Source organism: Tiliqua scincoides, chromosome 1 (assembly GCF_035046505.1).
Source record: "Tiliqua scincoides isolate rTilSci1 chromosome 1, rTilSci1.hap2, whole genome shotgun sequence".
NCBI lineage: Eukaryota > Metazoa > Chordata > Lepidosauria > Squamata > Scincidae > Tiliqua > Tiliqua scincoides.
This window is the reverse complement of record NC_089821.1, coordinates 62,334,364-62,361,429: the sequence shown is the minus strand read 5'-3', so window position 1 is coordinate 62,361,429 and position 27,066 is coordinate 62,334,364. Positions and strand designations below refer to the sequence as shown.

General features: G+C 45.9%; 1 protein-coding gene across 1 annotated transcript; it reads right to left on the bottom strand.

The window, feature by feature from the left end:
• Positions 1-251: 251 nt before the first annotated feature.
• LOC136644119 (ribonuclease inhibitor-like) lies at positions 252-27,066 on the bottom strand. Its single transcript, XM_066619669.1, has 8 exons — positions 27,011-27,066; positions 24,860-25,030; positions 23,053-23,223; positions 22,753-22,923; positions 21,014-21,127; positions 18,468-18,638; positions 14,472-14,584; positions 252-559 (listed from the first exon to the last, which is right to left on the bottom strand). Exons 1-8 carry the CDS (start codon positions 27,064-27,066, stop codon positions 252-254), a joined length of 1,275 nt encoding a protein of 424 aa, XP_066475766.1.

Sequence of the window (27,066 nt, the reverse complement as noted above, 5' to 3'; positions counted from 1 at the left end):
GGGTCGACACTTTCATCGACCTGTCCACCACCACCCCAAGATCTCTCTCCTGATCTGTCACAGACAGCTCAGAACCCATCAGCCTATATCTAAAGTTTTGATTTTTTGCCCCATTGTGCATGACTTTACACTTACTGAAATTGAAGCGCATCTGCCATTTTGCTGCCCATTCTGCCAGTCTGGAGAGATCCTTCAGCCTCCTGCAGTGAACCCCACAGCTCCTTCCCAGACTCCAGTCGCCTCTCTCCTGGCTAAAGCAGCTCCTCCTCCCCCCGATCTCGGGGCAGGACTGAGGGCAGCCCGTCCGCAGCGGGAACAGAGGGAGACCAGCCCCTCTCCTGCCCGCTGGGGGGCTGCGGCTCCGCCTGCGCACGATGACCACAGCGGCACTCCGGGCAATGAGGAAGTTTCACCGGGAAAGCACTGAGGAGGGACTGGGAGGCTGGGCTGGGCTGCGTTGCGTTCTTCCCGGGTCCGGTAATTGGCGAGCGAAACAGCGGCATCTGGTGGTCGAAGCCGGTATGGGCGAGATATGGCGCTTCCAGGGCTTTGAAGGAGCCTTTCCAGGAATGGTTCTTTTTCACATAAGTGACAACAGGAATCCTAAAACTACCCACTAACTGGGGATAGGGGACCTTTTCCAAGTGGTGCTCCTCTTATAAGAACATAAGAACAGCCCTGCTGGATCAGGCCATAGGCCCATCTAGTCCAGCTTCCTGTATCTCACAGCAGCCCACCAAATGCCCCAGGAAGCATACCAGATAACAAGAGACCTGCATCCCGGTGCCTTACATCTGGCATTCTGACATAGCCCATTTCTAAAATCAGCACATACACATCATGGCTTGTAACCCGTAGTGGATTTTTCCTCCAGAAACTTGTTCAATTCCCTTTTAAAGCCATCCAGGCCAGATGCCATCACCACATCCTGTGGCAAGGAGTTCCACAGACCAACCACATGCTGAGTAAAGAAATATTTTCTTTTGTCTGTCCTAACTCTCCCAACACTCAATTTTAGTGGATGTCCCCTGGTTCTGGTGTTATGTGAGAGTGTAAAGAGCATCTCCCTATCCACTTTATCCTTCCCATGCATAATTTTGTATGTCTCAATCATGTCCCCCCTCAGGCACCTCTTTTCTAGGCTGAAGAGCCCCAGACGCTGTAGCCTTTCCTCGTAAGGATGGTGCCACAGCCCACTAATCATCTTAGTCGCTCTCTTTTGCACCTTTTCCATTTCCACTATGCCCTTTTTGAGATGTGGTGACCAGAACTGGACACAATAATGCATGTGTGGCCTTACCATTTATTTGTACAACGGCATTAAACTATCAGCTAAACTATTAACTATTTGTTCTCAATACCTTTCCTAATGATCCCAAGCATAGAGTTGGCCTTCTTCAGTGCCGCTGCACATTGGGTTGACACTTTCATCCATTAGCCTATATGTGAAGTTTTGATTTTTTGCCCCTATGTGCATGACTTTACACTTACTTACCTGTCCCTCTTCACCCCAGTCCAGCACAGTGACTTCTCTAGTGGCTGTACTGAAGTGGCATAGCTGGGGCTTTCCCAGCCCCCACCACACCCCAGATGCTGCCCCCCACCTGGCTGCCCCAGAAGTAATTGCAGTGACAGGATGACAGCACCACAATTACTTACAATCATATGCCGCTGAGGGTTGAGCAACGCTCTGGGCAAGCGACGCCAATAGTGACTGCGAGGGGGAGCATTCCATTGGCATCCCCCACAGGGAGCCACAGAGTGCTGCGCCCGGTTCCACATGGTACTGGTGACCCCCTCAGCTACGCCACTGCTGTCCTTCTGCCTCTTAGATTGTGAGCCCTTTTGGACAGGCCAGGGAGCCATTTAATGGTTTGGTTGTGTCTGTAAATCACTTTTGAACTTTTTTGCTGAGAAGCAGCATATAAATATTCTTAATAATAACAGTAAAATGAAATCTGTGGCAATGCACTGGTAGGTGGCATGCAAGGTCCCTCACTGCCTCACAGCATGTAGTGGGTGCCAAACATGCTGCTTCCCTGGGGATGGCCCAGCCATTAGGCAAGGTGATGCAGGTTGTATCAGGGGCAGGTTGCGAGAGGATGAGAGGGGGCAGATGGAGAGAGCCTCCCTCCAGCCTGCCGCAGACACGGTTTGCTCTTATCTCCTTTCCATCCAGTAAATGAGAGCAGAAATTGGGCCACCTGCCTCTGTATCTGGTCCAGATGTAATTTCTTCACACGTGGAAGGGCAGGATTTCCAGTTTGATGACAGAAACCATGTAAATGAAGATGCTCCTTCTTTTGTGTGGTCCCCTTAAACCCTGCACTTCTGCAATAGGAGAAACTGTGCAAGGTGGGTGGTGACCAACTGGCTGCATTGGGTTTGTGAACGTGTAGAGTTGGCAGACCTCAGGCAACACTGGGGGTGTTCTGGATCATGCTACTGCCAATGTTTTCTCTGCCAGTCCTTGGGGTGACGCCTGGCTGCTCTGCACCTGGATGCCAAAGCTGCTTCAGTCTGGTTTTCTGCCATTGTCTTCTGGCCCCACAGGAGCAGTGGAGGGATAGAGGCATCACGGTTTCCAGCCTCACTTTGTTTCCTCCATGTGTGTGCCTTTGCATGCTTCATGGTCAGTGGGACTGTGTTCATTTTATTCTCTTAACACAGGCTGCACTATTATGCACACTTCCTGTGAGGAAGCCCGTTGAACAAAATAAGGGAGGCAGACACAACTGTTCACTTTGGTGCTAATCCCCAAAATTTCACTTTGGGCATGAACCCCCTTGCTCCAACCTGAGATTGGCTCACACTAACTCCTGGGCTTCCTCACCAATTGCTGGAAAGGGGTCAAGGCAGTTTATTTACTCAGCTCATTTGAAGGCAGAAAGTGTTTCAAATGGACTTTGCAATTCAGACCTTAAGGGTTGCCAGCAGTATTCTCTCAAAGGGATCTCTGCTACTGTAGGGTAGCTTGGTAACATTTCTGCAAGCATAGTGATAACATCACACAATCTCCTGACTTCCAGGAGAACTGGACTCTGATCTGTGTGTAGCTTGGTATTCCAGAGCGTTGTGTTATGCACCTGTGCAGTTTAAAGGGAACAGTGGTTGACATCCAGCATCTCTGAACCAGACAGCATTTAGAGATCAGTGCTGGCTTCCCCTCTGACTCTTGTAGACCTTACAATGCACACCAGATCCTTACTCCTAATCCCAGTTGCACACTATACCTGACAAAAGTGACTAACTGGCTAAACCAGGACATCAAAGATAGCCTGGGGTAGGCAAAACAACCTTTCAACAGTCAATCAGGTAAAGACAAAACATTCTTACCCAGCCCCAAAGGTGACCAGCTAATCTCAGACTCGTCTGGGGGTGGGTATCAAGGGTGCAGCATCCCCAAGCCCAGAATGGGAAGGGTAAATTCACCAGGTGCAGAAAATGGAGAGGTAATTCTGCCCCTAAGTCATGCACTAATGAGGTGCTTTTCTGCTCAGGCCTGCCTCTGCAATGGGGCAGAGAGACCACCACTCAGGATGTGGTGTGGCTGGATTATCCTATTGAGCTCCCTACCCAGAAAAGCACAAAACAAAGCAGGTCTCAAGGAAAACCCACTCACAGCAGTACAAGCAATTGGATAGGACAATCCACTCACCAGTGAACACAGACTAAGAAGACAGGAGTCAAAATATGACCAGTTTATTCAAAGCCAAAAGAAATTAAATGTGGAAAGGATGAAGAGACATAACAGCAAGCAGGCTGGTGAAAACGCCTGGGCAGCCACAAAAAGATAGCATGACTAGTAATGTCCACCAGGGGGAGCCAGGTAGCTACTTCTCAGGAAATCTCAGCTAACCATCTCAGGGAAATGGCTCTTGCATCTGGATGTAAGGCAGTCTTTTGAGGATGCGACAACATGCCAAAATGAGGGGGGAAGGGAGCTCATAATATCCTAAAAGAAATGGCAAAAATGGGGGGGGGGGAGGCAGTGGCATTGCTAGGGGGTGAAGGAGGTGCAGGCCACACTGGATAATGTGCATGGGGGGATGACAACACTAATGAACAAAATTTTTAAAATCTTTGTCTTTTTTAAATAATACCAGCATATTATATATCATTTGATAAGTAATTTCATGCAGAATGCAATGAAACAAACTGCGTTGAAATACCTCTATTTTATCAAAAGTTATAGCCAAAAAAACTAGTGGGGTGGGGCAATGGAGCATCACCATGCTCACTGCCCAGGGTGTTGCCCCACCCACTGCATAGGAGGAGGTCCATCATGGGGGGGGGTGACACAATAACCTCCCACACAGAATGACGTAAACCCTAGTGACACCACTGGGGGGAGGGCATTCTTCATACAATTCCTTGTTTTACTTTTTTCATTGTGCCTTTAGACTTTGTAAATTGAAAGTTTCCTCAAGCCATTGTGCAAAATAGAAAGCTGTGATATAGGTATACAAGATAAGAAAATAAAAGGCAGAGTTGCCAAACAGGCCAGCTCAAAGAAGCTATGTCAGGCCTGAGCAGGATGTTGTTGTACATCCAAGAAGTGTCAATGGAGAGTTAATAGATGGGACCGTGTTGGAGCCTGGAAATGAGAATTCTGTGTTTTCTTTCACTTCTGCCCCACAGTTGGGAAGATCCGCAGTGCAAGGGTGGAGGTCACACATGAGATGTCAGTCTCAAGGTCAGGGTTCAAATGCTGATGGCTTGGGCCATCAGTAGGAGTTTTGTCCTACTGTTTATCTTTGGCAAATTGCTGTAGCTAGAGCCATATGCAACTAAGGGCCCAATCCTATCCAATTTTCCAGCTCTGGTGCAGCCACAATGCAGCCCTGATGTAAGGGAAGAGATATTCCCATACCTTGAGGAGGCCTTTGTGACTGCCTCCCCAACACAGGAAGCAGTGCATACCCCATAGGCACAGCAGCAACGGCACTGGACAATTGGATAGGATTGGGCCCTAAGGCTGCTCTTTTCTAGCAACAATTGTTAGTAATTTCTCTTACTGTTTGTAAGAGTCAGAAAGTAGAATTTGGCTTCTGGAATACCTCTATTTCTTCTTTCGGTAAATTGTACTGATTTCACGGGAGACCATTTCATGGCTTGGCAGTTTGGTTCAAATGTAGCATCATGTCACAAATCCAAGTTTCACCAGAACTGTTGCAATGACCTTTGGGAAGCAGCCTGAGACCTGAGAGTCAAGGCTGCTTGGTGTGGCGCAGGAGCCGGAGCAAAGAAAGAAACGACAGACAGGTTTGAATGTAGATGCAGGGGGAGAGCTGGAACTGAAGAAGAAGCTCCTGCTTAGCTCCCAACAAGCCCTTTTTACTGAGTCTCAAAACACATGAGGCAATACCGTGCAATACGAAAAGTTACACTAGCTGCTCCTAGCTGGCTCCGACTGACTTTAGCTAACCACAACACATTCTTGAGATAAAGATCTCCTGTTGTTTACTGCACTGGGCTTCAGACACTCAGCATATTACCAAGGCCAAGAGTTTGCACTTGGGCAGACGCGACTGTTGTCGTTTGCCACATACTAAAACTAAGCTCACTGCCTGTGCATATAATTACCACAAGAACCAAATCACAGATTTGGAAACTCAGTTTTGAAAAGACTTGAAATGTCAATTTCTAACTTAACTATTCTGAATCTTGCACAAAATTTAGCATCTAAAGTGTCTGATAGAGATTGTCAAGTTAATGAAAATCAGAAAGCTCTTGAAAACGCACCACAGCAAAGGTTATTGATCTGGGTTGCTTGTAGCATGACTTCATTACAGTGGCCTATCACATTTTTTGCAGCAGCTGTTCTAGTCAAGAGTAGCTCCTTGCAAATGCTTAGGGTTAAAAATATTTTTTTCAAAAGTCTGGAGAAACCAATGCACTCGCTCCAGGTCAGTGTACCAATGGTGTTTGTGAGCATCTAATCCTTGATTAAGTTCTTTGGTCACAGGTCTCACACAAATACTGTGGGGTACATCAGAGAAAGCAAAGAGTTAGTTCTCTCTCTGCACACCAGATTGGAACTACAGCCTGCAATGCACATTTCAGAAGGCCCCTTTCTTGGTGGTCCTGTCATTAAAGAAGGAATCATGATCTGTGTTTTTCCTGTAGTTGACTTAGGCAGGCTTCAGTTTTTCTTAGAAATTTCTCATAATTTTCTGAGAAAATTCAAGGTATTCAGTCTGAGCAGGACACTGGCTCGCTCTGCTCAAGAAATTAGTTCACTCTAAGGCAGTAGGGGGCCAATGTTTCCTAATTATTTCCTAATTATTTCCCCCTAACTGTGTGGAACAGTTAACCTGAACAGTGCAGGTCCAGCCTATTTATACACGGATTTTTTATACACAGATTTGACAGTGACGAATGATCACTGCAAATGAGAAGGAATGTGCTGATCCCTGAAGAAGGGGGAAAATGCATCCCTTTAATATCAGTTTAAAAAACTGAACAGTCCTTTAACAATAGCCTCCTTAATGAAAGGGGGGCAGCTGGCTGACAATCCATCAATCCTTCTCTCTCCAGGCGACCCCTCCCTTCCTCCTGAGCATGTGAAAGAAAGGTGATCACTTTGCATTGGGGAAGGGAGGGGCTGAGTGAAACACCTTTCTAACTGCTTGGAGGACAACTGATTGATGGATTGTCTTCTTAATGACTCTTATCATACATCACAAAGGTCAGCAAGGCTGTTTTTAAATCACTGGAGCAAAGAAACTTTGTTTTTCAAATTGATATGCTATAGTGCGTTTTTTGAGTGAGTGCTTGGAATGGAACCCATGCGAATAATTAGGCTCAACCTGTACATATCCACATATCCATTTAAGATTATAATCTTAAAATGGACAATGGCCAGATTTACCACCAGGCAATAAGAGCCCAATCCTATCCAACTTTCCAATGCAGTCCAGAGGCAAGTGAACAAATATTCCCTTACCTTGAGGAGGCCTCTATGACTGCCCCCCCCCCACCATAGGATGCAATGCATACCCCATTGGCACAGCTGCATCAGTACTGGAAAGTTGATCAGATTGGGCCCTAAGTATGTCACTGCTCGTGCATCACAACTAAGGTGAGCAGCAGGTGCCATGTTTATCAGGCATGATAAAGAACTATGTAATTCATATGCAGTTGGCTTTTTTAAATGAAACATTAACAGAACTTTGTAAATAGTCCCTACCTCACTGCAGTGTATGCCATGTATATATTTGAAGAATGTGTTCACTAGAAGCAATTATTAATTACTTCTAGTAATGCCTGCAGTGTGCAGATACTTATGAAATGCAGGAAAGCAGTACAGTCCATACCCTGATGAACTCATGTTAGGAGGAATTCAGCTAGAAACCTAATACTTGAAGCATACCCAGTTATAGATTTTTACAAGGAAGTCCTTTTCATATCATAAACCTAACCCTGTCACATAATCTGCTAATTTAAAACCCTGAAGAAAAAGGAATTAAACAACATGGGGAAGGGATAGATAGAAGTACAAAAGTAGGTTGACATACTTGGCTGGATGGATACACAAGACTGTCTGACCAATTTGGATGCAGTAACCAGAAGAGAGAACCAGTAGCTGTTTAAAAACAAAGCACACAAAATCCTAATGGCTCCCTACACTGTTGAAATTTGCAGGCTGGCTTAAAAACCAATTTAATCCTTGAATGGGTCTTTTTACTTTTAAATAAAAAATATCGAAACTTCATTAGTTTATTTACTTAAATTTAAATTCCTGCTCCATTTCTCAGCCCAGTATTTTGGATACACTTTCTGCAGGTTGCCTGGAGATCTTATTTTTGACAGCATTTCTTTTTCTTTCCTGCCATTACATTTCAAAAGTTGCTTTTGGTCTTAATGCCCAATCTTCCCTTTACTTCTTCATCCAGAGATACCTTGTTTGTAAATAATTGTCACGGTAGAGGGACAGGTTACTCAGTGTGTGTGGGCTGATCGAGGACAGTAGTCCTAATGGTTAGCATGATCACTCCCTTCTTGCTCCTCTCTCTCCCCAGTATAGACATGCAGCTGAATGGGGAAAATTCTTGGTAGAATGTATCTGCTGCCACCAGCCCAAGCAATCCAGCCAGACAGAGGGGAACCATCTGGGCAAGAAACCTCTCCCAGGAGAATGCTGAACCTCAGGAGTTCCTATCAAAATCACTCTCACTGTAGCATGTCTGCAGAGCAGGGAGACATGACAATCCACTGTACTTTCTGTATCAGGAACCAGGCAGACCAAGGGTTAAAATATAACCAGTTTTATTGAAAAGATTAAACAAAATAGCAAAGGAACAAGGCAAGTTGAAAGAAAGTGGGATGAAAAGGTTTAATTGATAAGCGCTATGGGATAAAATTACTGCTGATGGCCAGCAGATGGAGTTCCTGCTATGAATCTGCTTGGCCTCTTCAAATCATTTGTAAACTGACAAAAGCTGACAAATGAAAATGAAAAAACCTGTACTATTATCCTTGTCTTAATCACCTGCCAGTATCTTTGGCTCTTCTCACCTACAGCCTGTGAGTGAGTTCTTGTCTTAATGACGCATGGTGTGAGTGTTGCAGCAGCTGAAATGAAGTCCACTCTCTTCTATTTGCCTGAGAGTTTTTACCTTGGAATATAATGATGTCACCAGTCTCTGTCCCTCCCTCCTGGAGGAGAATGTCAGGAATGTGAGCCAATCAGAAGGCTTGTTCCTGTCTCTGGTCAGAATCCTGACTCTGGTGGGAATCCCATGGCTTATGGAGTTTTCCAATACGGAAGAGGCAATCGCTGCCTGTGGGTCAAAGCAGCTGAATGGCACTGACTGCTGCTGATAAGTTAAAATGTCCCAGACATGGGGAAATATAATGAAAATATGTAGAAAAGAAATAGAAGAACCTGGGAAACACAGGGATTCATCACCATAACAAAAGAAATGAAGCTGCTGGTGGGGGGGTGGCGGCTTACTATGCATTCAGAAGATTTGAATCTACCATCTTCAAACATGTCTTCGCCTCTCTAGTGATTGGTCATGGACTTCTTTGGTTAGGAAGAAGAATCAGAAAGCCCCTGGAAATGCACTGCTGCAAAAGCCATTCATTCAGAATGCCCTGGGATAATACTGGTCTATCTCATGTTCCACTGCAGCCATCCTGCTCAGATGTAACTCATTGCAAATGCTTAGGGTTAAAAGCAGGTTCATTCAACTGGTCACTCCAGTTCATTCTACCATAGGTCAATATCGAGGTCTGGTTTGGTTTTCTTCACTGCACCCAATTCTTGCCATGCTTTTTCATTCACAATTCCAAAACGGAACCTGTGGAGGAAATCGAAGACAGCAGAGTTAGTTCTCTATCTCTGCATATTAAGCAAGGGACTGCAATTAAGCACCCTGTACCTAACATCAGTTGCGGTCCTGGCAGTCTTACAGCCAGGGGCCACCCCCGACCTGGAAGTAATTGCGGTGAAATCATCATCACTGCATGGAGCTTTCCATGCCTCTAGCACTGGCACAAACAGCTCATTCAGAGCTTGAAGCACTGCGCGCCTCCTCCAAAAACAGAGGAGACGCAGGCTGCTTCTGGTCAGCTCCCCAGCTGTTCTGAAGGCCATCCTCCTCTTCTCCCCTTTAAAGAAAGGGGAGGGGAAGAGGGTGGCCCTATGATCAGCATGGAAGCACGCCAACAGTGGCTGCCAGACTGTCAGAGCAGTTCCCACCACTATCGGCGCGGTTCCCAATGACGCCGACAAACCAGTGTTGGGGGGAGCAGGTCATGGTGCTGCCCCCCCCAAGCACCTAACTTCTTTGTGCCTGGGGAATTTAAACTCCTTGCCCCCCCCCAAGTACACCACTGCCTAACATGATTACAATCATTGCCTGTTTGTGAAATAGAGTACCACAGAAACAGAGTGCTTCTGCCCCACTTGGTCAACTTAGTTTTGGATGGTAGCAGCAGATAGATTTACTGGTCATCTCCACCCCCCATTAAGCTGCTGACCAGTAAATTCAGGAAACACTGAGCAGGAAGGTGTGTGCTGATCACTAACCATTAAATACTACTTCCTGTAGCCACCTCTGACTATTCCCTAACAGGAGGAAAAGGATCAAAGCTCTTACAGAAGACTCTGCAACCTGCAATTTGGATCCTCCAGCCCATTGCGCAAGAGCCTTGCTTCCGACACTCCCATTTCAAGAATATCCAGGTATAGGGACAGCAGTGTCTGACTGGTGCTGAGGAGTGAGGCAAGATCTTCACAACAAGCAGATGTGAGATTGCACTTGGTGAGACTTCAAGAAATATTTCAAATAAGAAGAGAAACATTTAATTTTCTTCTATTTTCTCTATGTTTTCCTATCAGTCATTATCAATATCTATAAGCCAACAGGATCCTATTACAGACTCAAGACATTAATGGCCTAATCCTACCGGAATTCACATTAGGATGACATAGCACACTTTAAGGTAGTGTTTCTCAACCTGTGGGTCAGAACCCATTAGGTGGGTTTCGAGCCAATTTCAGGTGGGTGCCCATTCATTTTAATGTGTATTTTATTTTGAATGTATTAAACTTGATGTTACCACATGATGTGATTACATTTGGGGAAACGTTACAGATCTGTACTTTTAACAGGCTGATATGTGCTTTTAACAATGAAAGTCAATGGGACTTACTGTCAGGTAAGTGTGGAGAGGATTGCAGCCTTTGGGACATTTGGGGAATTTTTTTCAACAGATCAGCAACTGTTTGGGATGATTAGGAGGGCTCTTCTTTATTTTAAATAATTTTTTAACTTATACTTATTGTAAACTTTTGATTTACTTAATAATTTGATTTTGTCCTATGGAGAGTGTTAAAAATTGTCCTGCTTGATGATGTCACTTCCAACCATAATATCACCTCCAGGTTAATGACATCACTTCAGGTTGTCATTCTAAAAAGTGGGTCCCTGTGCTAAAATGTGTGAGAACCACTGCTTCAAGGCCATTGCAAACAACAGTGAGACACAGAGCACATCCTGGCCACTGCCACGAGATGTGAGTGGTCATGCCCATGCAAATGTGGCCACCAAAGGAGCCCTAGCGCTGGTAAGTCATCACAGGGGGGAGTGGTGGGTGAGGTTGGGAGGAGCTTGGTGGGGAGAGAGAGAAATGGGGTGGAGACGAGGGCAGGGAGAGGGTTGTACTGTGGCTAAGAAGGGGGTGGTATCAGTGGCGGCAACACCATAGATATCCTACTCCCCCTCCCAGCCTCAATCCCCCAACCCGGGTCCAATTGCATCAGCAAAATAGCAGGCACAGGAGTGAGTTACACCCAGGAAAGTAGCAAAGTGTTACCATGGGGAAAGGGAACAAGTGTTCTTTTACCTGAGAAGGGCTTTATGGCTCAAAACTCACCCAAAGGATGCAGCGCACGGCACATTGGTGTGGCTGCATTGGCGTCAAGGCAGATAAGGAGGATGGAGCTGTAACTCCACAACACAGAGCCTGCATGTAACTATCAGACTGCGCAGTACTGTAAATGTTGTATAAGCAAGCCAGGACTCCGACTGCTGTATCCACACAGTTTCTGAGATTGTTCTAGAACAGTGCACTAGTTGGGACAGTGTATTACCACAGCACTGTGGGTCAATGCTACTGTGGCAGTAACCACTATCAGAAATGGAGCCCTAGGGCAATATTCTGTACAGTAGTCAGGCAACAGGGAAGTGATGAGTTGGGAAGTAAAAAGTTGCTACACAGATTGGGATCCTGGAAAAATGATAAGCTCTTATTGGATATGGAAGTCAATAGCCATGTTTTGAAGTTATCCTCCACATATTTTCATTACATAAGTATGCTGTACAGCAGGGGTACAGGTCTGAGGAAACCCACGGCAGAGAGGGAGGTTTGCAGAGTAAGGGGTTTAAATCTCCTTTTCCCTCTGAAGCCTCCTGATCCACCATCACTCCACTGGATACAGTGCACTTGTTTTTGGCATGGCTGCACCAGCAAGGCTGCCCCAAGGATCTGTCCGAGGACCGGTGCTTTTCAACCCATTCATAAATGATCTGGAGACAGGGCTAAGCAGCAAGGTGGTCAAGTTTACAGATGACACCAAACTTTTCTGAAGTTGTGAAGTTGGTGAAGACCAGAAGAGATTGCGAAGAGCTCCAGAAGGATCTCTCCAAACTGGGAGAATGAGCAGCAAAATGGCAGATGCGTTTCAATGTAAGTAAATATAAAGTCATGCACATTGGGGCAAAGAATTAAAACTTTACATATAGGCTAATGGGTTCTGAGCTGTCTGTGACAGGAGAGAGATCTTGGGGTGCTTGTGGACAGCTCAATGAAAATGTTGACCCAATGAGTGGCAGCGGTGAAAAAGGTCAATTCTTTGCATGTGATCATTAGAAAAGGTATTGAGAACAAAATGGCTAATATTATAATGCCATTGTACAAATTGATGGTAAGGCCACACCTGGAGGATTGCGTTCAGTTCTGGTTGCCACATCTCAAAAAGGATATAGTGGAGATGGAAAAGGTGCAAAAGAGAGCAACCAAAAGGATTACTGGGCTGGGGCACCTTCCTTATGAGGAAAGGCTACGGCGTCCCCCTTCATCCCCCTTCAGATGACAGACATGCCACTGATACTAGAAAAATACTACACCAGCAACAGAGCTGGCATGGGTAGGAGTAAGCTCATAAGGACAAATGGGAAAGGAAAAAACAGCTGAAAATTGCACCTTCCACTATATGAACTTCCTTTCATTGTTATGGACCCAATTAGAATAGTTAAAAGAATAGGCTTAAACATTCCCCCACTTACTTCAATGCAAATCCTCTCCCCATATCAGCAATAACCATGGTGTAGAACTAGGGATGCACCATCGCTAACCAGAACATGCAAGTCTGTTTCAAACTCTGATTAAAACTGAATACATGATACCACACCATAGGTAACATTACAAAGGAAGGAGGTGCACAAGCAGAGGTGTCACTAGGGTTTGTGTCACTAAGTACGAGACCTCACTGCATCGCCCACATGGTGGACCTTCTCCTGTACCAGACCATACAGAATAAATTACAATATCATAAGTACAAGCTAAATGCAATGGCACCACTAGGGTTGGTGTCACCCCCATTAACTTTATTCAGTTATTTAAATATATAACAGTTTAGGTCACCCAACAAATCAGTAACCAACAAAAACCCAGTGGCCAACTTGAGGACACTAACACAAATGAATTAATATTAGCTCTGATACATGGAAATGAGAGTTGACTCATACTAACACCTTATTGGTTTGCTGCCTTGTCATAATAAGACCTCATTGGCTTTCAGAACAATCAGTCTCATTGGTCAGTTTTGAGTTAAACAAATTCACTTTTTATTACATAAGGCAGTTGGGTTTTCTTTTTCTGGTTATTCAGTCATACGATTTTGATAGAATATAGATAATCCAACACAGTTTGTTTCATTGCATTCTGCATTAAATTACACATCAAATGATGTATATAACATGATAAGAACATAAGAACAGCCTCAATGGATCAGGCCATAGGCCCTTGATGGATACCAAGATTTTCACAATTTTGGCCAGTAGTGATGTCACCTGCCCTGGGTTCTGATGCCACTGCACACAAGCATGCTGCTGACTGTCAATCTTGACAGCAGGGCTAAATGTTCAAGGGCACTACATTTGCTGCAAATGAACGTCTGGAGCACAGCCAAATTTACCTCAGTCTCTGTACCCTGCAGTTTGGATGCTTAAGCCCCATACAGAGGAGCCTCAGTCCAGAATCTCCCAGTTCATTGTAGTCCAGTTTCAGGTGTGTTAAAGTCTTGTTGGTGCTAAGAATGGAAGAGAGGACCGCGCATGAAGTTTCTGAAAGTTCACAGTTGGAGAGCCTGTAAGAAACAAATGGGTGAAGTTCTTGTATTTATTGTCCCCCTTTCCAGAGCTATTCTATGATTGCTTTCACCTCTTACCTTCACAAAAAATGTTCTTATTTGTATGTAATTATTCTGTTACTACACTGTGTGCCCATAAGCCAACATTAAATATACCAAGCTCTTTTAACCATTCCTCATAGAACTGGGTTTCCAGACCAACCTCATTATGTGACAATGCAATCCTACACGTGCTATGTGCTATGTTCAATGGTGCAAACCTGCATTGACCCGTGCAGACAGATCAGGCCTGGGAAGGGGCTTTGGATTCATCAGGCACCACCGCCAAACCCACCCCCCTCCCAGGCCTGATCTGCCCATCCCCCACCCCATCTCCTCCCCATTCACATGAAAGACTGTATTATTAAATACCTAGGCTCAAGAGTGTATCTGTACTTCACCCACTATCATTGGCAGTTCTACATTTAACATTCACTTACAAGAAACAGGACTGTTTCAGGTGTTTAACAAAACAGTTTGGATGCTTACGTTAATTCCTGAAGTTTGCAGTTTGGGTGTTCCAGTGCCCTACAAAGTAACTTCACACCTGCATCTCCCAGTTTGCTGTTCCGGATCTTTAGCTCTCCTAGAGACTGGTTGCTGCAGAGAACAGCGGTGAGGTCTTCACAACAAGCAGCAGTCAGATCACATTGCCAAAACCTGGAGGAAACAGAGAGGAAGGAAAAAGTGAGCTGCCTTATCCATTTTCCTTCCCTTAAGCCATTTCTGCCCAATGATGCATATACATAATATGGACCAAATGTGTACATGTGTGGACCAGGCAGAAATGGGCAAAATTGGCCTCAGATCACCTCTTTATTGGATCATTCTGGTATCTTTAAAAAAAAGTGAATTGTTGCCAGTTGCAGTTAACATTTCTTTAGGGTTCTCATCTTTGGATAATTCAATTAATTTGTCTTTAAGTATCCTCACTAGCCCTAGCACAACCACCTCCATCACCCACACAGTCAGGGTTGATACTAGTGACCGCTTGTAGGTAGAGTGCTAAGAGGAGTTCACTTTAATTTCAGACGGGTAGTCTGGTATGTGTCACAGAGAATGCCATTTCTTTCCTCCCTTGCAGGAGGATCACTTCCTAGTGAAGGAGCAGTGCCCAAATCCTTTGAACAGCTTTTGGGGAGATTGTCACTCTGGTTGGAATGCTTGAGATAAAAGGAAAACCCAGCTCAAAGATGGGAACAGAGATGGAAACCTATGACCCTATAAAACAGAAGATGCATGCATATAGTGTTTCCAGGAGTAGGCAGGCGGCATGGCCTGGTGGTTGAGCTAAAGGCTGCCCGAAGAATGCCAAACAGGAGCAGTCCTGGTTGACACTTTGATGGGAGACCAAAAAACCTAACAGAGCCAGGAGGAGTTGCTGTTGTGACCTCACTGTGAGAGGGTGAACAATTCCTTGCAGGAATGCTGAGGAGTATAGACAGTCAGCTTACAAGAAAGAAAGAGTGATTAACAGCATGGCCAACCCAAAGCTGCTCCTGTCAGAAGCTCAGAAGGTATACCCAGATGCCAGATATAATTACCACGCCATGAAGGATTCCATCTGGCAGTAAAGAGCTCTATCAGTGCTCATAGAACAATTACTGTAAAAACTCATTTGAAATAAAGATTAGTATAGCATGCCTATGCGAACTGCCTTGAATCTGGAAGATGCTCACAATGTGTTGTGAGAGTCAGTGAGAAAGGCAGTACACAAATGCTGCAATTAATTAACTTTGTGTAGAAATGAGGAAAAAATAACAACATTGGGATTAAAAAATTTTCTTCCATTTTTTGGATACATTTTTTCAGTAGGAAAATTTGACATTCTGGGAAACACTAAAAAAATTCATATAACATGTTTTCTCTTGTAAGAATAATTTTTTTTAAAGATGAGGTTTTAAATATTGTTATACTTACCTGCTACTTTTTGCCTTAAAATGCTTTAAAATAACTATGTAAAACCACCATCTATAATACATATCTATAAAATTAGACAAGTACAATTCCCATATATTACAGACCAGTTATAACTCGAAATTGTCTCAGCTTCTTCAGCTGCTTCCATTTTTGGCAGCATGTGAAAGAAACTGGTGTAATATTTGGAAACAGACATACACCTAATCAGGGAAAAAAACTAACAAGTTTTCTGAAGTTCACAGAGATAAGAATCAGTGGTGTCACTTGGGTTTGCCTCATCCCCATGATGGACCTCCTCCCATGCAGTGGTTGGGGCAACGCCCCAGTTAGTGGGCATGGTAAAGTACCATCACCCTTCCCCCTCTGGTTTTTTGGCTATACCTTTTGATAGAACACAGATATTTCAACATGGTTTGTTTCATTACATTCCGCATGAAATTGTACATCGATTGATATATATCATGATGGTATTCCTATAAACCATGATTTTAGCAATTTTGGTCACTAGTGGTGTCACCCCACCCCCCAGGTTGTCACCTTACTAATACCTTACTAGTTCCATGCTGTGTTATAATAACATCTCATTGGCTCTTCGAACAATCATTTTTACATTTACATTTTCCTTTACCCAGCATGTAATTAGTCTGTGGAACTCTGCCTGGGTCAGTGTGTGCTTGTATTTTGGAGGGCACAGAGGCGGTGGGGACAAAGCAAAAGCAAAACTGTGGCTGACAGGAGAGAAAGATACTCTACCTCCCACTCTCTTCTGCTCACCTAAAAGAGACACCAAACTGCCACTGGAAAATAAACCATGCTGAGGTGAATAGGGATAGTTGTTCTCTCACTGCTAAACATAAGAGAACCACACATTCAAGGTGCCTCTTAGTACTATTTCTTAGTCCCAAATTCTTCCATGCTCTTCCCTAAATGGCATTTAATTGAATGCATAGATGGCTGCAAAACAGATGTCTCTTAGCCCCCCTTTATGATTTACATCAGTGGAGACGAAGTCTTCCACCCAGAGAGACACTGAAATGGCAGAGATTGAACTGGTCACTAAGATTATAAGAACATAAGAACAGCCCCACTGGATCAGGCCATAGGCCCATCTAGTCCAGCTTCCTGTATCTCACAGCGGCCCACCAAATGCCCCAGGGAGCACACCAGATAACAAGAGACCTCATCCTGGTGCTCTCCCCTACATCTGGCATTCTGACTTAACCCATTCCTAAAATCAGGAGGTTGCGCATACACATCATGGCTTGTACCCCATAATGGATTTTTCCTCCAGAAACTCGTCCAATCCCCTTTTAAAGGCGTCTAGGCTAGACGCCAGCACCACATCCTGTGGCAAGGAGTTCCACAGACCTACCACGCGCTGAGTAAAGAAATATTTTCTTTTGTCTGTCCTAACCCGCCCAACACTCAATTTTAGTGGATGTCCCCTGGTTCTGGTATTATGTGAGAGTGTAAAGAGCATCTCCCTATCCACTCTGTCCATCCCCTGCATAATTTTGTATGTCTCAATCATGTCCCCCCTCAAGCGTCTCTTTTCTAGGCTGAAGAGGCCCAAACGCCATAGCCTTTCCTCATAAGGAAGGTGCCCCAGCCCCGTAATCATCTTAGTCGCTCTCTTTTGCACCTTTTCCATTTCCACTATGTCTTTTTTGAGATGCGGCGACCAGAACTGGACACAATACTCCAGGTGTGGCCTTACCATCGATTTGTACAACGGCATTATAATACTAACCGTTTTGTTCTCAATACCCTTCCTAATGATCCCAAGCATAGAATTGGCCTTCTTCACTGCCACCACACATTGGGTCGACACTTTCATCGACCTGTCCACCACCACCCCAAGATCTCTCTCCTGATCTGTCACAGACAGCTCAGAACCCATCAGCCTATATCTAAAGTTTTGATTTTTTGCCCCAATGTGCATGACTTTACACTTACTGACATTGAAGCGCATCTGCCATTTTGCTGCCCATTCTGCCAGTCTGGAGAGATCCTTCTGGAGCTCCTCACAATCACTTCTGGTCTTTACCACTCGGAAAAGTTTGGTGTCGTCTGCAAACTTAGCCACTTCACTGCTCAACCCTGTCTCCAGGTCATTTATGAAGAGGTTGAAAAGCACCGGTCCCAGGACAGATCCTTGGGGCACACCGCTTTTCACCTCTCTCCATTGTGAAAATTGCCCATTGACACCCACTCTCTGCTTCCTGGCCTCCAACCAGTTCTCAATCCACGAGAGGACCTGTCCTCTAATTTGAACTTCACATATTATATCTAGCCTGGGCCACTTCATATCGGAGTAACCACCAAACTGTTAGGGCTTTTTGCTCTGAACACTTGTATCTAAAGGATAACTTCGTACAGTCACTTGATCTTGGTGATCAAGAATTCAATTTCATTGAATTGCCATTTTCAATTTCTTCTCCATTTCCTGGGTTTGCATTATTTTGATTTCATGTTGTATCTTCTTAATCTTTTGTTGAATTCTTTGATTTGTAGGTTCTTTCTGTAATTCCATTTCATCTTTTTCTTGGTCTTTCTGTGATACCATAAAAGAAAAGCAGAGCAAGCTACCATTTTAGAACAGAGGAATTCATTGGCTACTTACATCAGTTTCTGAAGCTTGCAGTTTGGATGTCGGAGTCCCTCACACAGCAAGCTCACACCTGCATCCCCTAGTTTCTCTTCGCTAAAGCGCAACAATTTCAAGGATGGCTTTTTCATGAGCACAGAGGCAAGAGCATCACAGCAAGCACTGGTTATATTGCATCGCTTAAATCTGTGAGAAGCAAACCAAGATGCAAATGAGTTTGTATTAACAATGGAAATTGTTTTGCCTGTATTTCCTTGAACAGGACTCTAAAACTGGTATGGGTATGTCCAAATGCAATGGCAAACCTGCCATTAAATAAAAGGGACAAATGCCCTGGGCACAGAGCCTTGTGCGCCTCTAGGACTGTGTGGAAGCCTCACTGAGGCTCCCGACATGATCGGAAACTGTGCTTCCAGTTTGCCGAAAGCACAGTTTAAGAGCCTAGGCTTCACTAGTGAAGAGCCTTCACTAGGCATTCCCTGTGCATTGTGAAGTTGTGCGAGGCTCCATGTGCTCCAGGTAAGTGGGTGGTGACGGATTTGTGCATGGGGGGGCACGGGCATTTATTTATTATTTTTATTTCTTTGTTAGATTTGTATTCCACCTTTCTCCCTGAAGGGCATCCCACAGGGGGTGCCATCATAGACCTTTGCTCACAGACCTTTGCTCCAGAGCTGGGGAGGTCTGCTACTGTCCAAATTATTATCAGTTTAGGTGTCCTGACTTCCAAGAATCCTGACTAAGAAACAGCAGGTGAAGTTTGCACTATATCCCAGTGGAGTCACTGTAAACCAGCGGTTTTCAGACTGGGGTGTCGCAACATCCCAGCCTGAGGGCCCTGGCCTCTTTCCCCTTAAAGGGCGGGGGCAGGGAGGAGGCAGCGGGGCGACCCCCAGGATTGCGTCGCTCAGGGGGCTGCAGGGTCTTGGCTGTACTTACCACAGCCTCCTGCAGCCTTCTGGGGGTGTGGGGAGCCCTGCACAACCTTCTGCAGTGCTCCCCAGGTCAGGGAAAGTGAAAGTGGAGCGATCACGCCCCACTTCCGGTTTAGCGGAGTAGGGTGCCATCACTCTGCTTTCACTTTCCCTGACCTGGGGACCCCTGCAGGCACTCACGCAGGGCTCCCCGCACCCCCAGGAAGCAGCTGCAGGGACTGGTGAATGCACCCTAGTCCCTGCAGCCCCCTGAGTGACGTGATCCTGGGAGTCACATCGCTGCCTTCCCCCAGCCCCTGCTGCCTCCCCCCCCCCGCCTCTGCAAAGACTTACTTCAGGTTTCAAACTCCCTGAGAGTTTGAAAACCGCAGCTGTAAACCCTGGTTCTGGGTTGGGTTGTGGGAAAATGGAATTGTTACTGAAGAGATTCACTTTCTCATGGTGGTCATGCAATGTTCTTCATGATGTCTGATCAGATATTTCTTCTTTGTCTAAGAACATAAGAACAGCCCCACTGGATCAGGCCATAGGCCCATCTAGTCCAGCTTCCCGTATCTCACAGCAGCCCACTAAATGCCCCAGGGAGCACACCAGATAACAAGAGACCTCATCCTGGTGCCCTCCCTTGCATCTGGCATTCTGACATAGCCCATTTCTAAAACCAGGAGGTTGCACATACACATCATGGCTTGTAACCCGTAATGGATTCTTCCTCCAGAAACTTGTCCAATTCCCTTTTAAAGGCATCCAGGCCAGATGCCATCACCGCATCCTGCAGCAAGAAGTTCTACAGAATGGCCACACGCTGAGTAAAGAAATATTTTCTTTTGTCTGTCCTAACCCTCCCAACACTCAATTTTATTGGATGTCCCCTGGTTCTGGTGCTATGTGAGAGTGTAAAGAGCATCTCTCTATCCACTTTATCCTTCCCATGCATAATTTTGTATGTCTCAATCATGTCCCCCCTTGTCTACTTCATGATATCTGATCAGATGTTATAGATCAGGGGTGCCCAAACCCTGGCCTGGGGGCCACTTTCGGTCCTTGAGGACTCCCAATCCGGCCCATGGGGAGCTCCCAGTTTCCAATGAGCCTCTGGCCCTCCGGAGACTTACTGGAGCCCACTCTGGCCCGAAGCAACTGCTCTTATTGTAAGGGTGACTGACCTCTCACGTGAGCTGTGGGATGAAGGCTCCCTCCACTGCTCGCTGTTTCACGTCTGTGATGCAGCAGCAAAGAAAAGGCTGGTCTTGCTTTGTGTAAGGCCTTTAATAGACATTGAGCTATTGCAAGACCTTCATTCATTCATATAAGTTCCATCTCTAATATATTCATTTATGTAAATTTATTGAAAATTGAAATGTAAATTAATTCTTTTTTATTCCCGGCCCCTGACACAGTGTCAGAGAGATGATGTGGCCCTCCTGCCAAAAAGTTTGGACACCCCTGTTATAGATAAAAGAATGTGTGACTGGGGGAGAGTTTCCAGGTACAGTATGTTGGTACACAGTGGGGCTTGCCAATGTTCTCTCACTGTGTTCTTGGGCCTACGAAGGATACCTTAGGGCTCTATAGGGCTTTTGTGATGAAAGTATTCCCTACAGTCACAAGCAAAAAGTTTCTTACCCCAGGTCCTGCAGGTTGCAGTTTGGATGCTTCAGGCCCTCACACAACAAACTCACGCCCAAGTCTCCAAGATCATTTTCCCAGAATTCTAAAACTTGCAATGATGAATTGTTGCTGAAAACAGAGGCAAGATCTGCACAGGAGGCCGCAGTGAAACCACAGCATGTCAATCTTCAAGAGTGCAAGAGAAAGGCATCAGATATAGAGACTGTGCAGGACATAGCTCAGCTATGAGGTTGACTGAATTATAAGCTTCAAGCAGTGAATAGAGAGCAACAAACTGATGAGGGATACCTCCCTGCCCCTGCCTGCCATCCTCCCTCTGGTCATCCACCCTGATCAAAAAAGCAGCTCACTGATCCCCTTCCCACTCATTGAGAGCAAGTGAGGATTGGGGCAGGGCAGAGGCAGTCCACCTTTTGCTTCAGCGCCACTACTGCAAGCAATCAAGGCAGCCAGAAGCAGATCTGCCATGCCGCAATAAATGGTGCTTGCTGTGGGCACAATTTGTAGAGAGGCGCCCAAAGTGGCAATGTGTCACACAAGCAAGAATTAGGAAGGTTGGTTGTGTTCAGGGCTGGCTTTTAGGTGATTGGGGTGCTGCTGTTTCATGGGTCCTGGTTGAAGTCCAGTCACCTGGAGGAAAGGAAGGGTGGTGGCAACACAGGAGCCCCCATCAGGACAACCAGCCCCCGGCAGCCTTGGATGCTCTGTCCCAGCTGGAACAAGGCACAGACCTCTGACATTCCCAGAAGGGACCACGCATGGGAGCAGTGATCTTCGGCCAGGTTGCATGCCCCATCCCCACCAGCGCAGCAGTCAGGCAGGCAGGTGGTGGATCTCCCTGGTTGGGGGCTGCCTCCCTCCTCCTCCTCTGCAACATCTCCTTTGCCCTGCCTCTGCCTCGCTTGGTGATCTCTCCTGAGTTGCATTTCAGTGTGCAAGCTCCTTGGGCAAATGCCTGCAGTCTTGCACTTTGCAAACAGGCACACTGGTGGCCCTAAATTAGCCATAGGGAGGAAGACAGCAAAATTTTGATGGTGACCTGGACTTCTGCAAGCCCCCACGGCACATATCCTCTGCCTCTGCATCACCTCCTTCTCCACTTCTGCTCTTCACAAAAGCAAAACCAGAGCAGCTGATACTACCCAGTGTACTCATACTCCCAGTGAGTATGAGAACCACTGGCCTAGGACAGCGTGCATAGAATTGTGCCCCAATTCTGTTTGCACTGGCACCTTGAAAGAGAGACAATTAAACCAGTCAAAGGTTGAAAAACAGCAGGGGGACTCTCATGTTTGCAGGGGCCTTGACACATAAGCACAGCAGTCACACATGCAGGGCTTATGGCCCGAACCAATTGTCAGCCAATCTGTGGGGTACAGTGGTGCTGACACAGCCCTTACTGCATCCTGTGGTAGACTTAGAATGAATTATTGTGAGTTACTTTAAAAAAAACCAAAACTTTATTGCTTTCAGGGTCATGTTGAAATAGCATTATAGAAAAATATCACTGTGCATCAGGGGATGGTGAACGTATGCAGGGAAAACTGGGGGTGCTTTAGAAGAGGTTATAACCTGCCTTTCTTTTAAAAAAAAAATCCTTCCAATGAAAAGGAGTCTGTTTTCTGAAGAGCTGGAAGAGGCTCCTATGATTGAGCAAAAAGGAAAGGATAAATCAGGAGGGGTCCTTTCCTTAGGCCTCCTCCATTGTTGCTGTCCTGCACACAGGTACTCACAGGAGGTGCTGCAGCCTGCAGTCAGGATGTCTGAGCCCTTCACACAGTCGGCTGACTCCAGAGTCTCCCAGAGTGTTCCGTGATAAGCACAGTTTGGTCAAATTCTGGTTAGTGCTAAGAACAGAGGCAAGGTCCCCACAAGCAACTGCCGTCAGATCACACCAATGTAGTCTAATGCAAACAGAAAAGTGTTCTTGTATGTAAAGAAAATAACAGGATTGTTTGTTTACATCTCACCTTTTCCCCCTCTTGGAGACAATAAGCCGAGACTTAGAAACCAGGTCAAGCTCACATACTTACAGAAGGCTCTTCAGTCTGCAACATGCGTGTTTCAGCCCCTGACAGAGGACTCTTACTCCTGAATCCTCCAGTTTATTAGTGCTCAAATGCAGCTCAGTCAGTGCCTGGTTGCTGCAGAGAACAGAAGAAAGGTCTTGACAACAAGCTGCTGTGAGGCCACACCGATCCAAACTGCACCAGAGAGGAAGAGAGAAGGAGAAAGCATTACGGCCATCACCAGAGAAACATGGGATTCTGGGAAGGTGTCACTGCTGGGTCTTCCCATCCCTGCTCTTTCATTAAAGAAATTAGCTCCACAGAAAGGAACATACAACCCATCTACCTAATTAGACCCTTGGTCCACTAAGGTCAGGAGTGTTTGCTTGCATTGCCAGTGATTCAGTAGGGTCAAGAGTCTAGAGTTTTCCCTTGCCAGAAATGGAACTCAAGACCCTATCTATGCAAAACAGGCTCTGCCACTGCGCCCCAACCCCCCCTCCAGGAGAACCTAAAAAAATCATTTAAACTTATTTTGGGGTCCAGTCCTAAGCTGTTGCAGTGCCAGCACTGAGCTCCAACGCTGGCATTGGGTGCCACAAACATGCCGTAAGGCACATCTGCAGTGCCTGGAAAGGAGGAGCCACCAGTACTGGGCCAGCGCCAGTTGGTGCTGAGTCTCAGCACCATGCAGAAGGCCAGCTGGCCAGTGTCAGCCAGTGAAGACTTGAGAAGCCCCATTGTGGAGCCTGGGGCTTTCCTGGGACACACACACACACACACACAAAAGTCCCCTTCCCGAAGACCTCCAGTGGCTGCCATGGAGCCTCAGGATGCAGCGGTAGCTGCTTTTGCACCGCTGCACCCAGCGGTGGTGCTGCCTTTAGGATTGGGCTGTTAATTAGGTTAATAAATTAACGATTTTTGCCTCTCATTTTTTAATTATTTCTTTATGATCCTAGGAAGATTCCGTCTACTTCGAAACAATGGGCTGATTCAACATTATAAGCATATCACAGAGGCTGCTGTAAACAGACTGCAGGTCAGCAACTCATTGTCATGATAATTTGCACCATGTCATCCATATACACAGCAGTTTATGCAGAGTGAAAAGATAGGTCCCTGCCCCAAGGGGCTTACAATCTATATAGTGAAACAAGGGAGGCAACAGAGCAGTTTCACTAGCACAAGTCCAAGGAGAGAAAGGGGGGGGGAGGCTGAAAGAAAGGGGAATAGGATCTGGCGCACACCATTGCCATTGGATCCAGCCCCTCCCGCAGCTTTCACACCCTTTGTTATACCCCACTCCCCACCCCCATTTCTCCTAACCCTCTTGACTCTCCTGCTGACTTACCTGCTCCAGTGGACAGTGGGAGAGCTGGCAACGCAGATGGGAAGATGCTGGCCTTCCAACCAGTGTCCCAGCAGCAAACTACTGAGTATGCTGCCAGAAAGTGCTTTATAGCACTTTTGCAGCAGCTAGTGCTGGTGAAACACTCACTCTGTTAAAATTAAAGCCCTATAGGTTTGGGCTATCAGTTACAGTAGGGGAAGGAGACTAAAGCACGCTATCCAAGCTTTCAGGATTTTTAAGAAGGGATGAAGGATGACACTTTCTCAGAAGTGTTTGAAAACTATTGACCATTGGAATTGGTCTCATTTGTTGCCGTTCAAGGTATCCATGAAAAGCACATGCTGTGTGGTTTGCAAACATTACAAGTCCAGCACTGAACTGCAACTTCTCAGAAGCACTTCCAACAGCCTCTGCATGGGATCAGAAACATTTGAATTGGCCCCACCCCAACAGTTACAGGATAAAGGAAGCACTCACTGTAGTTTCTGGAGTTTGCAATTTGGCTGTTTCAGTCCTTCACAGAGCAGACTCATGCCTGAATCTCCAATATTATTGCCTTGAAGATCCAGTTCTATTAGAGTCTGGTTGATGTGGAATACAGAGGACAGAGCTTCACAACAGGTCGATGTGAGATGACACTGGTAAAGTCTGAAAGAAACAACAGAAACACACGTTTATAGCTGCAGCATGAGGCTGAGATATTGCTTTAACTTCCATGTCATTTTCCCACACTCTCTGCTTCATTATTGTCATTCTTGGATTGAACCTTGCTCTCTATTAATTTTGATTTAAACTGTGTTTTTAAAGAAGAAACTAACGGAAGAATGTCTTCAGCAGCACTCCTGCTCTCAGAATCCTACATTGGTATCTATCTGAATGCAGATGGGACAACACAAGTCCCTTGCACAGGCCCAGGAGTATCACAAAAATGCCATAAAGCACTTTTGTGCCACTCTTCTGGGAGAAAGGCCGATGCACTCCACGCGCCGCCGCGGGCCCCAGAGTGAGTTGCATCAGCCAAACAGTTATGCCAGATCTTAGCCCATTTCTGAATGGTGTGGAGCAGCCCCTGGCTGCTCCATTCTGCGCCACTTTGTATGGTGCCGCAGATTTGAGTAGACCCATTGGGGCCTCTGCAATGTGACACGGAGTAAGGGGAAAGATTTCCCCTTGCCTCAGGCTATGCCTTTTGTGGACTCCAAACTTGCACTAGATGCATCACAAGCCCGCTGGCCTGCCTGCTTCTAGTGCAAGTTAGGATTGTGCCCTGAATGAATGACTCCTGATGTGTTGCCGCGGGAACCAGAGACCTCCCTGGACTTATCTGAGCCACCTGATGTCAGTGCGCCTATGGGGAGTCCCTCTGCCATAGCTGTGCCAACCCCAGAGCGGACTAAGGAACCAGAGGTCCCGATACCAAAGCCTCGCCGCACCTTGCAAATGCTGGTACAGCCTCGACACTCTGAGGACTATGTTAACCTTGAACTGTACTTTGGTGGGGAGGGGTGTTACGTATGCAAGTTATGCAGGATCAAAATCCTGCATAACTGATTGGCTCAGACGTATTGCTGGCCAATCGGGTGAGGGGTGTTTGCCTTGTGTCAGATTCATTCAGATTCATTGCCAGGTCCTGTTCTGAAGATGGAATAAACATATTGAGCTGTTATCTCTATGCCTTCCTTTATTCACATGGACCCACTATATAACAGGGACACCTTCCTTATGAGGAAAGGCTACAGTGTTTGGGGCTCTTCAGTCTAGAAAAGAGGCGCCTGAGTGGGGACATGATTGAGACATACAAAATTATGCAGGGGATGAATAGAGTGGATGGAGAGATGCTCTTTTCCCTCTCACACAACACCAGAACCAGGGGACATCCACTAAAATTGAGTATTGGGAGAGTTAGAACAGACAAAAGAAAATATTTCTTTATTCAGCGTGTGGTTGGTCTGTGGAACTCACCGCAGGATGTGGTGATGGCGTCTGGCCTGGATGCCGTTAAAAGGGGATTGGACAAGTTTCTGGAGGAAAAATCCATTACGGGTTAGAAGTCATGATGTGCATGTGCAGCCTGCTGATTTTAGAAATGGGCTATGTCAGAATGCCAGATGCAAGGGAGGGCACCAGGATGAGGTCTCTTGTTATCTGGTGTGCTCCCTGGGGTGTTTGGTGGGCCGTTGTGAGATACAGGAAGCTGGACTAAATGGGCCTATGGCCTGATCCAGTGGTGCTGTTCTTATGTTCTTACCATTCCTCCACTTCAAATAATAGCTCCTTATGGCTGAGTTTTATTTGGGAGTTTTTTACACACTTGTCTCTGTTGTTTGTCCCTCAGATCAGTACATCCAATCCACTTCTGCTGCTCTGACCCGGAGAGCGAATCTTTTCCCTGCCCAACACCAAAGCTCCCTTTGCCCTTTAGAGTTTGAATAAACATCTTTAAACATAAATGCAGCAGGCTTTGCAGGAAGCAACGGGCAGTCGTGGAAGCATTCGGACACCCCATCTGATTGCCCTTCTCTCCTGCAAATACTGTACCCCTCTTTGGCATTTCTCTTACTTGGAAAAAAATACCAGTTCTGGTTCCTGTATGGTGCAATTCTGCCCTGAAGGAATTTTGTTACTTACAACAGTTGCAGAATTCTGCAGTTTGGATGCTTCAGCCCCTCACACAACTGCTTCAT